The sequence below is a fragment of the Cyprinodon tularosa genome, unplaced genomic scaffold (assembly GCF_016077235.1).
Source record: "Cyprinodon tularosa strain WSP-4 unplaced genomic scaffold, ASM1607723v1 ctg246, whole genome shotgun sequence".
NCBI lineage: Eukaryota > Metazoa > Chordata > Actinopteri > Cyprinodontiformes > Cyprinodontidae > Cyprinodon > Cyprinodon tularosa.
In genome coordinates, this window is record NW_024038913.1 from 1,091,841 (window position 1) to 1,104,306 (window position 12,466).

The 12,466-nt window shown below is 36.2% G+C and overlaps 1 protein-coding gene across 1 annotated transcript in view; it reads left to right on the plus strand.

Annotated features, from left to right (window-relative positions):
- The first annotated feature begins 11,363 nt into the window (after window positions 1–11,363).
- The window catches only part of LOC119785372 (hemicentin-1-like), a 43,775-nt gene continuing 42,672 nt past the window's right edge, over window positions 11,364–12,466 (plus strand). Inside the window, exon 1 of the mRNA XM_038287999.1 lies at window positions 11,364–11,532. Within this exon, the coding sequence (XP_038143927.1) occupies window positions 11,478–11,532 (55 nt within the window). The 5' untranslated portion in view covers window positions 11,364–11,477. The remainder of the gene's footprint in view (window positions 11,533–12,466) is intronic.

The window sequence follows — 12,466 nt, forward strand, 5'->3', positions numbered from 1 at the left end:
TGAGCGTATGTAATGAGTACATTTCTCCACTGTGAGATCAATAAAGTCAATCAATCAACTTATCTTACCTTCGCTCTCTAAATGAGAGAAACAACTTCATTCTCTAAGTTAAAAACCGGTGTTTTTTTATCTGCATTATAATCATCCTTGACGTAAAACCTACAAGCCCCAGCGGTAAATAGTCAAAAAAACACACAATATTAGGGCAAGTTTTTCCTGACATGCTGGAAGATGCCAGTTCAGGATCATTTGGGTTTCATGGGTCAGACAAATAGCCACAGACTCAGACAACAAAATGTTTTTACCCGCCGGGGGATCAACAGAGGCCACAAGTGAGTCGGAGAACAAAATCCAAATAGCAGAGAGAGAGATGGGGAAAAAGTTTCAGGCCGAACAGCCCTGTGAGAAAATGTCCATCTGCAGCACACTTTTGGAAAAAGTCCAAAGCAAACAGGTTAAAATTAAACCACGGAAAGACAGCCGATCTGTGTGTTTAAAAATCCAACAAACACTGGATTACCTTGTTACCATTTCAAAGGCTTGAGGAATAGTCAATTTTGTGGTCTATCTCACCGCAATGCCACCAATAATCTATGTAGCAGCTTCACCGCTGGCTGAGGCACAGCTGGTCACCACAAAATGGGGGAAGATAGGAAATAAAACTATGCAGATCCTCCGCAGTTCTTTGGCATGTAATAGGAAAGCTATTTTCCTCGAAAGAAAATTCTGAAATTCTAACATTCATTTAACTGGAATCAAAAACCCACCCATTAAAAGCTTCGTCTGAAACATGATCCAAACATTTTCTATGAACTTTTTCGGAATAAAACTGAAATTTCAATTAAGCCTTACCTTATGTTAACATAAACATGATTAAGGAAATAAAGCACCTTTTTTAATTTGAGATTATAACATGTCACCCAAACCTGGATAACAAACAACTGACTTAATTTTTCTGCTATAGGGAATTTTTGGAAATTGACTTGTATGTTAAGGTGCATATATATGTATTCATTTTATGAATTGAATCTCATTACTGAAACGTCTTTGGTTGTTAATTAAAAAATGTGAACAGAATTCCAGTTTTTAGGCCATGAGGCCTAATCCTGCTGATTTAGCTTTAGCTCAGGTAAAGCCTTAGGTTGAGAAAATGTTGTAGCTGTGGTTTGCTACTGCTGAGGTTTTCTACAGACTGATAACATCTGGCTTTTTGCAGATGCTTACTGCTACATCAGCACCTCAAGCCACAGGTTAGTGCAAAGACAAAAATCATGAAGAATGCTTTAGAGTTGCTGCTGTTTAACACTATACTTCCATCTAGTGGCGAGTTGTCCTCTTTTTTTTTTACAGTTTAGTGCAGGAAAGTAAGCTGAAAGACTTTTACATTGTTACGCAATTCTAGATTTTTTATTTTTGTTTTAGCAAATTCTGCATGTTTTGAACTGAGAGTGTTGATAAATTGGTGATTTATACACTAAATGTAATATAACGTCCCATTATTGAATCAGTCTCCAGGAGGAGCCAGAGATCTTGAGTGTTTTATAAGTTTCATACTGCTGATTTTGCAATTAAATCCCTGAACAAAAAGAAAAGAAAGAAAAAGAAACCCAACAACGTAATGCTCAAATGTCTGTCTGTTTCCACCAAGATATGTTTTATATTTAGTTGCAAATATCAAAAAGTAAAATGTTTGCAGTACAGAAAGTCCATTAAATAACGCATTACTGTCCGCTGATGGATATTTACTCTTTATCTGTTCCAGACTGCATGACATCATTTTAAGCTCTCTGCATGCAGCACAAATCAATTCACTCTGCACAAAAGAAAATCTGACAGATGCTGTTCAGAGTTAAAAAAAAAAAAAAAAAAAAAAAAAAAAAAAATATATATATATATATATATATATATATATATATATATATATATATATATATATATATATATATATATATATATATATATATATATATATATATATATATATATATATATATATATATATATATATATATAATTTTTGTCTTTTTTTCCCAAAGTTTGATTGAAAGTAATGTTAACATTAAACACAATGACCTCTAAGATCTGGATGAACTTTTGTTTAAGCTGTTTCTCTGCCTCCTATTCCCTAATCGTTTCCATATGTTTGAGTCAAGCTATATGTTGTAGATTAATGACCCTGTCCTGTAGACCATTAGGATCAGATAATGCAGTTAGGGAGGGAGGAAGTAAAGATCTGGATCCTGATGTCACACCATATCACTCCCCTTCATCCCCCCTGGAACAAAAAAGGAATAAAAAAAGTCAAATGTCTCAGTGAAAATATGTGACCTGAGATACAGTTTTTTCCACAGGATCTGCAAAAATAATACGTTTTCTCCTTTCCTGGCTGCTCTAAAGAGCTTGCTGTTTTCCTAATCCACTCTGTAAAGAAATCTTTTTCTGCCTCATGGGGTTTCTGGTTGTTTCTGATCAGACCGCTGTTGTGCAAAAAGAGGGGTCCTTAAAGGGGAAAAGTGTTCTTGGAGAGACCTCCTCCTATGACTCATTGGGACATCAGTGTGCCTATCTGCTCATAGCAGTTTGATCAAACAATGCATTTCACTGTGAAAAAATGATTTCCATGCCAACTGAGACAGTAACAGCAGTCCATGTTCAAATGAAGACAGCTGCTGTCTTTAAAAGGAAACGGGGTAAAAGGAGAAGATGGGTGGAGGATTTGGGTCAACACACACAAAGCTAATTAATGGAGGCTTAAAGCCCCGGATGTGTGGTGTTTTTGTAAAGCAGGATACAGAACAGCAGCATGAATTTGTATGAGTCGATAGGTTTGATTATTAAATGAGAAAGTATAATAAGTATAATTTCATTAAATATAATTGTGTAAGAACCCTGCAGCAGACTGCCGACCCTTCCGGGGTGTACACCACCCCTTACCCATAGACTGCAGGAGATAGGCCAAAATGCAACCCCGACGGAATAAGCAGAGGATGGATGGATGTATAAGTACCTTTTTCATGCTTCAACATTTGTTAATGATGGTTTATTTTGTCTTTCGCTCTCTTTTGTTACAGAGTCTGGTTGTTCATTTCCTTTTTGTATTGGGTTCCTGTATATGTAGACTACAATACACTAATCAAAGATAACAAGAAGGCTCCCTAAACTGATTACTGTTTAGTTTTCACAGCTAAGACAGATAAGAAATACCATAAAAAACCCAAACAATAAGACATGCAACTAAAACCGTACAAATCAAACGCTACTAAGCTTAACAGTACATATAATTGCAGACTGTCAGAGTTCTGGTTCTGTTATGTTTTTCTTTTGAGTATTCAGTTTTGCTTTGCTCCTTGTTTTCTAGTTTTAGTGGTTTAATTATCATTTTGTTGTGTGCTCTGGTTATTTATCAGTTACGGTCACAGTTCTGGTTCTGTTATGTTTTCTTTTGAGGATTCAGTTTCACTTTGCTCCTCGTTTTCTGGTCTGAGTGGTTTGGTTCATATTTTGTTGTGTTTTCTGGTTATTTTTAGTCTTCAGGTTTTTGTTTGTTGCCCTCTGCTACCCTCTTGTGTTCTTCTTTTTCCCTAGCTCCTTTCCTGATTCTGCCCTGTTCACACCTGCTCCCAATCTACTCGTTAGCCCTCTCTTTTTTTCAGTTTCCCTTAAATACTCTCTGTTCAGTTCTTCAGTGCTGGTTCCTCGTCTAACTTCCTCCAACTACGTCTCTCTCAGTCTTCCTCCTCGTGATTGTATCCACCCTTATATCTCCATGGTTTCTGGTTTGTTTGGACTTTGTTTTCATGTTCGGATTTTTGGATTTCCTGCCTCTGTGTTCAGTTAACCTTTCATTAAACCCACAAGAAAATCACCTCTGCCTCTCTGCCTCTGTATTTGGGTCAACAAACCACAACCAAATCTTGACATTTAAGTGTATCACAATAAAACTCTTTTCCCCAAAAAAACGCTTTTTTTTTTACAGAAGAAAAATTAAAACTTGAGCTGTTTACTCCAACTTACCTTGCAGGTAAATATGGAGCCTTTCTATATGAAGCTTCGATTCACAGTGCAGAAAATATACGTCTTTGGGTATCTTTAAAAATGTTCATGTAATTTCTAAGGCTCAAAGTGCCTCTAGCTCAGTTACCCGTTCAGGCTGGCAATAACACTCTAGACCTGTATTAGTATTTTCATTTCCAATGCAATTTTTTAGGCCCCAATACGGATATTAAACTTATAATCCCTAGGGTTGAGTTTTGTCTGTTTGTTGTGAGTTTTGGTGCTTCCGTGTCTTTAGTTATAATTCTACTGATCCCTTTGTTCTACTGTGTCTGAGCAAAGTAACCAATCAGTGCGATTGGTTACTTTGCTCCTGATGTCATATTGTAGCCAGTCTATCTTTGTGCCCCCATGCTCTCTCAGAGTTTTTCCATGATCTGTTAATCATTCTCAGTTGTTCCTTATTAAAAATTGCCCTCTCTAAGTTGGTGATTAGTGAATGCCCCAGTGATTACTGCATGCTCCCTGTTTTTTTTTTTTAGAAATTCCTTTCCTGTCATCCTTATCTCACTGGATTAGACTTTTGCCTTCTCTTTGTTACGTCTGTTTCAAGTCCTTATACATACCGATAAAGTTGCTTTATCAACTCATGAACTCATGAACAAAATTAATAAGTTAACTATTTTATAATACCTCTTTCACACCAAAAGAAATCGTAATAAACCTGCCTGAGGTCTAGTGTGGAGCAACTGGCCCCTTTTCTTCACTCAGATCTTAGACAAGACTCTGGAGGTCAAAAAGGTTCCCTCATGCTTAAAATGCTACACCATCTTGCTGGGAGCTGAAAAACAAATCACCATTGGTTGCATGATTACAGGCATTGTAATAACATGATATTTCCATGTATTGTGGCACAGAGTAACAATGCTGAATGCCTTAGAGGCCAGCCCTGTCCATCTGGCCCTTTAGCACATTTGGACTAATTTGCACATTTAACAGATATTTTTTATTTTATTTTAATACATTTTCTGTCAGGGAAACTGCTAAAGTCTGTGTAAATACAGATTAAGCCTGATTCAGCCATAGAAGAATGTTAAAACAACTTCTGGTTTCAGTTTACTCTCTTTTTGCCGCCACCCGTGGTTCTTTTCATTAAACTATGCAGCCTTGCACAATTCATCTGGCTGTTTCCCTCAACAGTCATATCATTAATAAACATTTGTGACCTTGTGGTCCAGCGTGGTATGCATAGACTCAAGTGTATATGTTTTATGCATAGTGTATGCTCCATGTTTTCTCTATACATCAAACTGATACCAGATAATTTCAGTTGTATCCTTGTAAATCATGTTTAAAACTGTGTTTTTAATGTTCTTTCATTGGAAAGTTCATATTTCTCCACATGAGACTTGTCACCCTTAATCACATTTTTCAAAAATTTTTGTTTAACTTTCAGGGCTGTTTTCATGGTGAACCTGGTTAAAATGTACTGATACTGAATTATCTCTATGTAGTCCAAGTGTGTTGCATTTTTTGTTCTTATGAAAATAATTCTACAATGTTTCATAGTTTGTCTTCCAAGAATACTAAAACCCATTCAGATATATTTTCTTATCAGAATGGACCTCCTCATATGTCACTAAAACCACAAACACGTTCCACTAATCACACATTTTTACAGCAGCAATAAATGGGGGGGGGGATAAAAATTCACTATTTTAATCAACTTTGCTGTGTTTAGATGTCAAAAAAAGTATTTGGACGTCATATTTTGCGTCATTGAAAATAGATGAATGTAATGAGACGGGAAATTTTTTAAGATAATAGGCAATAAAAAGGGCATATGGATTTTTAATAAAAACAGCCTGTCCCAATAATAATTGTACTTTTATATATTGTATGATGTTAAGATTTTTCTCTTGGCATTTCAGCAATCAATCTCTCCTTGTAATTGCTGACCAGCTTTTGCATATTTCCTGCAATATTTAATTATTTATTCTTGTTGATTTGCTCCAGGTTTTGGAGTTTGAAACACATCTTGCAATATCTCTAATACTCCTCTCTATTTACTGATTATGTGGCAGGTTTGGTCATTCTCTGGTTTTAGGTTATAAAAGATAAGTATAAGTTTAGTCCTGCTAGAAATATTAACATTGTTGAGTTTATTTGTAACTGTCCAGTCCCATTACATGAAAAATAGAGAAGGTTTTCCTTAATAAAAGTCAAGCTGGGACTGGGACTGGAATCTCATCAAAGAGAAAGCTTTATCTTCAAACCTTCACTTTTTAGAACAAAGGTGACGACATTGTTCATTTCATGGCTGAAAAATTAACATTTCCAAGTGTATTTGTTTACATTTAGTGCTGGGTCTCATTAAGGGGCGTTGTTTAAGCAGAATCTTAAAAAGGATCTTTGAAGTTGTTCCAGTATTTCCTGGACTAAATCAGACTGAGTAGTTGGTGTACTGGTGTGCCCCTACTATAAACATAAAAGCACTATCTAGACGTTAACAACATTGACTGTAATTTCAACACTGTGATGCATTGCAATATCCATCAGAGGGAAAATTGCTCCGTGTGGGGTCTTCTAGAAAAGTGCCTACAACATATATCTAACGCACTTTGCATACATTTGTTTCACATATTAACAGCTTATTGGAACACATTTTTAGTTTGCAGTATTGCCTTGGCATTGTTACTGCATGTTACCAGTGGGAAATTAATGTTCATGGAAGAGGATCAAACTGAAGAGCCTCTGCAGACTTCACGAGACTGGTGTCGGTTTTCTTACAAATTGATAAAACTAAATGCCAACAGAGACACAAAGAATGTGGAAACAGAAGGACTTCTGTTTGCCTCATGCATTTTGCATGATCACATTACAGCTGGCGTTCAGTAAATGAACAATACTGACACTGTTGTGCCTTGAATGTCTTTTCTTTAAACTTTCTTTTTCAAATAATCTGTCGAATGTTGATTTTTTTTTTTTTTTTTGCTTTGCTAGTTTCGATGAGATACAGAGCGGGTGAGAAGAAAGCAACTGGTTTCTAACGCTGATGTAAGATTTCCCTTAAAAGTACAAGGCCAGCCTATCAGTTGGAAAAAAAGTAATCTGTCCCAATTTGAACAGTGGCTGTTTTCACTTTTAGATCTGCTGAAGGATTTTCCCTTGTGCTGCTAATGCTGACTTTTGAAAGATACTTCCTTTGTCTTTGCTTTTCAAGAGACATGCTTATGACCCCATTTTTTATAGACACATCGACACAGTCCATTAGCAGGCCATTGTGTCTACAGAGAATAGGCAGACAAGAAGTCAGGGCTGATGGCAGAATGGAGAGAATAAACCTAAGGGAGGTTTAGTTCCTAATAAGGGATTTATTTCCTTGTACTCTTTAAAAATCACTAATTGTTTCCACTTTTTTTTTAAATCAAAATAGTTTGGGGATGAGAGGGCTGTGTACTTGTTTATGATACCTATCTAGGACAGTTTTTAGTATGTTTACTAACCTTCTGAGGATCAACAGGCCTTATGGTAACCGAAGGCTGTTCCTAATGCAGTGGACCCCCATTTCTAACCTTAGAGAGTCCGTTTAGAGGTATGGTGTGAATTAACTTTAGTTTAAGGCGAGGATAAATGCAGTAACTAAAATTAATTAAGTCAATGTAAAGTCTTAATGTGTCATTCTTTACTTTCATGAACACTAAAGAAAATACTAGAGCCTATATCCTGTAACTAATTTCATAGGTGCTTTAGATTAGCACGTGTCACATATGTTTTAAAAATTAACGTGCCATATTCCTGTTTATAAATGAGTATGACCAGAGGAAAAACATAAACAAGTTTATCTTCCATCAATCACCCCAAAATCATCTTTTCGCAAAGTTTGAGTGGAAAACCTGCTTGTTTGTTGATGATCACATGTGGCTGTTAGACATGTGGAAAGAGAGGACCTGAAACTCATTTAGAATGCTAATGATGTGTTTGTAAGTTCCTTTTCGTAATTATCTTTCCTGTGACATTGCTGGAAAGCAGCCTCCCTGTGCAGAGATGAACGCTCGGCATGTAAGTAAAAAGGGCTGATTGCATCTTCTCCAGCACCCCTCAGAATCTGTTACACTAAACATCATGTAGTAGGGAGGGGAAATTAGTGCATGACTGGAATATAAATGTTGATTTCTCTTTGTGTGGCATTCTGTTTGTCTATCATCTCCTTTTTTTTAATCTTTTTTTCATCTCTTTATTCAAAATGTTGAAATATCGCTTGACCTCCTAACTCTTCCTAACTAAGAAAAAAATGCTGTGCATGTGTATTTATTCTCCCTGTACTCCCACCCTCTGTTTTAACTCAAAACACATTTCCCTGGGATCTGTTCTTTTTTTCTGAGGCTGACGGGAGCTTTGGGAGCTTATACATTCTGATCTTGTTCTTGTGTTCTATGACAGTATTTTGTTCCCAGGTTTGTTAATCATTGTTAGGAAAAAAAAACTGTCCTGGGAGTTAAACAACCATGAGCTGACACCACTTTATTATTCCTGCAGTTATTCAATCAGTACATAGGGGCAAGATGTGCTTTCGTACCAAAAAAAAAAAAAAAAAAAGACAACACAGACTGTATCTGTGAAGGATAGGAAAGTCCAGGGTTGCAAGTGTGCATTAATGACTATAATTCTGGATGTTTGTGCTGGTTTGGAATCTGGACTGCATCCTTCCTGAGTAACTCTTTTAGGTGGAAATGAATCAGAGATGAGAAAGGCTGAATATGAGCGTCAAATGGATGACTTCCGATATGTGGGACTTGTTTGTCAGGATGCATCAAATTACTTTTACTCTTGAGTGGATTAATGATAAGAAGCAATCACTCACATGTTGGCTTTTATTTGAAAATGTACTGTGTAATTAAGAGCTATCTATAGTCTAACAAATACCTAAAAATTTTACTGAGCATTAAATATTTCATTTTCATTTAGATAGAAACATAACCTCAGCTAAATGGAGGTTCTTCATGGGAAATGTATAGTATTGTCTGCAAGCTTTCAAGTAACCATACAGTACATACAAAAAAGCAAAGTTTTTCATAGATTTTGTGTAAAAAATGAAATGAAATGAACACTGAGAGATTTTTTTTTTCATTTTGTAAACCTCTGTGAAACATGTGTCATGCAATCTGTACACCATGAGCTTTGCTTCTTTCCACTGAAATTCACTGGAATTCAAGGAGGCAGGTTATATTGTCCTGACATATTTCTATATTTATGCTGTTTCACCTTGATAAAGCTTCCAGTACAATATTAGTCATATTTTAGTAGGTTGTGTGCAGAAGTTGTGTGATTCTCTGTGTGTTTTGCCGCAGTTGCAGCCCTTCTAACCTACTAGGTTCTAGCCTGTTGTCCTGTTGATTCTCCTCCTTAATTCCCTTCTAAGTTTCCTCCAGATCTGACTGTGACTCAGCTTCAAGTAAACACGCTTTATCTCCTTCTGTTATACAGAATCCTCACCTATATGATCACATTCCTCTACTCCTCCATCTAACCACCCATCCACCATTCCATACAGTAAATTATCTTAAGAATGCTAGCTTGATCCCTTATGGCCAGTACTTTTGCAGTTTTAAAATGTTCAGAAAAAAAATTAAATATATTTTTTGAGTCTAGAGTAGTAAAAGTCCATTGTCTCTGGGTGCATTTCTAATTTTCATAAGTAATATTCCTTCTAATTTCAGGCTTTTTTTAAGCCCTCTGTGAGGGGTTATTGACTAAATACCCGATTGTTCATCTGGCTCATTTGCCAGGATGTATAAGAAGCAAAAAGCTCTGGCTAGTTTAAGGTTAAAGAAGGAATCTATACATTTTGTGAGGCTTTGAGAGAGATGTTGATGCTTCTTCTTCTAAAGCTTTAAAATGTTATAATCTTGGTTCTGTTATGTTTTATTTTGTGTATTCGGTTTTACCTTGTTCCATGTTTTCTAGTTTTTGTGGTTTCATTCTTATTTTGTTGTGTTTTCTGGTTATTTTTCAGTTCTCAAGTTTTTATTTGTTGCCCTCTGCTGCCCTCTTGAGTTCTCCTTTTTTCCCTTGTTCCTTTCTTGTTTCTGCTCTGCTCACACCTGCTCCCAATCTGCTCATTTGCTCCCCCTTTGTTTCAGTTTCCCATAAATACTCAGTTTTTCAGTGCTGGTTCCACGTCAAACTTCCTCCTACTCCGTCTCTCTGAGCCAACCTCCTTGTAATTGTGATTCCCCTTGATGTCTCCATGGTTTCAGGTTCATTGGACTTGTTTTCATGTTTTAATTTTTTATTATTTTTGGACTCCTGGTTTCCTGTTAGTTTGGACTTTGTTTTCATTTTTGGATTTTTGGATTCCTGGTTTTCCTGTTTGTTTGGACTTTGTTTTTCATATTAGAATTTTGGATTTCCTGCCTCTGTACTCCGTTTACCTTTTCAATAAATCATCAAGAAACTCACCTCTGCCTCCCTGCATCTGCATTTGGGTCAACAAACAAAAATCAAATCCTGACATAAAAGCCACTTGATAGGACTAAAAGCTGCAGTGATTTCTGCTGAATTGAATTCTAAATACTGACAAACATCAGCTGGATTGGGCTGTCTTTGTCTTTTTGCTAATGCTCTCCTTTGTCTTCAGTAACTTCCTCATGCATCATTCTGATTTATTACAAAAAAAGACTGTGAAGAAAAAACTTGGGTTATTACTAACATCTGGTCTGAATTTTACAAAAGTATCCCCATGGAGAATATATTCAGTGAGATAAAGAATGTTTTCAGTGCTATTGTCCTGGATGAGGCCAACCTTTTCATGGAAAAAAATATCAGGACAGGGAGGTGTGCCTGTGTGACACCATAACAATATAAAAACCAGCAAGCTGGGATATACCGCAGCACTAAGCAAGGTATGGTTGATGATGCACACTAAACCATATGACAATGCCTTGAATAGTTCTTAATTACCCCATAATTAAGGCCAACTCCCATCTGGACAGTTGGATTGTGGCTAATTGTGTTAGCTCTCAGAAATGGCTTGTCTAAATCCAAGCACTCTGAAGACTGAGATTCAACAAGTATTGAATCAGACCCCATAGGGAAATCAGCTTAAACAGTTTTTTAAATCTTTCAAAAGCCTGTAAAAGATGAATGATATTACACTTTTGGGATCCTACTTAACCTTTGTTAATAAATAAAAGCTAAAACATCTTTTAAATGCCCATAAACGGGGCAAGGAAAGTACCTGGTTACTGGAAAGTTTGCAGTTTACTGGAACTCATCCCCCACACACAAACAACCAGCAGCTTGCAGCCTGTGTGTGTGTGTGTGTCCAGCATAAAGACGCTGAGCTGGCCCTATGCTCCCACCTCCCTCTCTTGGTGTAAAACCCCTGCTTTTCATGCGAGTGAGCACAGCACTGCCCCACACAAGAAGCAGAGGTGGTCCAAAACACAGGATACGTTGTTCACACTTGACCGGCAAATCCAATGACTGAGTGGATAATATTTGTTCAACTCTTTTCAGGGTTCCTTCTGATTTCAGGTAGGCTAAACATTTGCTAATTTTGTTGTCGTTGACTAATTTTACATGTAATTTATGAGATGTCTGCCTTCGAGATAACATTTTGTACCTTCATCTTGAAATGGTTAACCGAAAAGAAAAAAAAATAACCCAAGAAACAAAGAAAGAGACATATCTGTATGAAAACACAAAGCCTACTATTTGTCAGATCTGAACTATCTTCAAACTAAAAATGTGGTAGGTTAGACTGTAGGAACCTGCAGAAGTATTGTTTAGCCAGCAGAGAGCAGCAAACATATCCTACTGCAAAAAAAAAAAAAAGAAAAAAAAAAAAAGCTCTTGTTGAATTTGTGGACATTAATCAATCATTTTAAAAAGCTGATAAGAAAAAATTCTGGATACATTTTCTGTAGTTAATGTGACAGAATCAGATAAAACGAAAAAGTAAGAGATGCTCATATGTCTATGTTTTCAACACTTCAGCTACTAACTACTTCCTTTCTTTTAAATTGGTGTTAGCCTTTGAATCCAGATGACTTCAACATGAAGACACTTTTTTGTTTTGGCAACTGCTGAGCTTTCAGATTGATACTGTTAAAAGATAAAACTAAATTAAGATGTTTTTTCTGTAAAGTTCTGTAAAATACATGTTAAATACAGGAACTGGGCTTTTTGTGTTGTTGTGATTTTGTTTATTATGATTTAAGAGAGCAGATGTCTTTCTAGGAAGGGCACTTGATCAGATCCATGTGCACGCTCTTGAATGGGTTTTATAGGCGTTTCCTCTCGGGAACGGGTACAGGGATGTGTATGTGATTTTTTTTTAAGTATAGAGGGCTGTTCTTTTCAAAAATTCGAGAAAATCTTCCACAATACCTTTAATTCTTCACATTAAGATAATTCATTGATTAATATATATATATATATATATATATATATATATATATATATATAT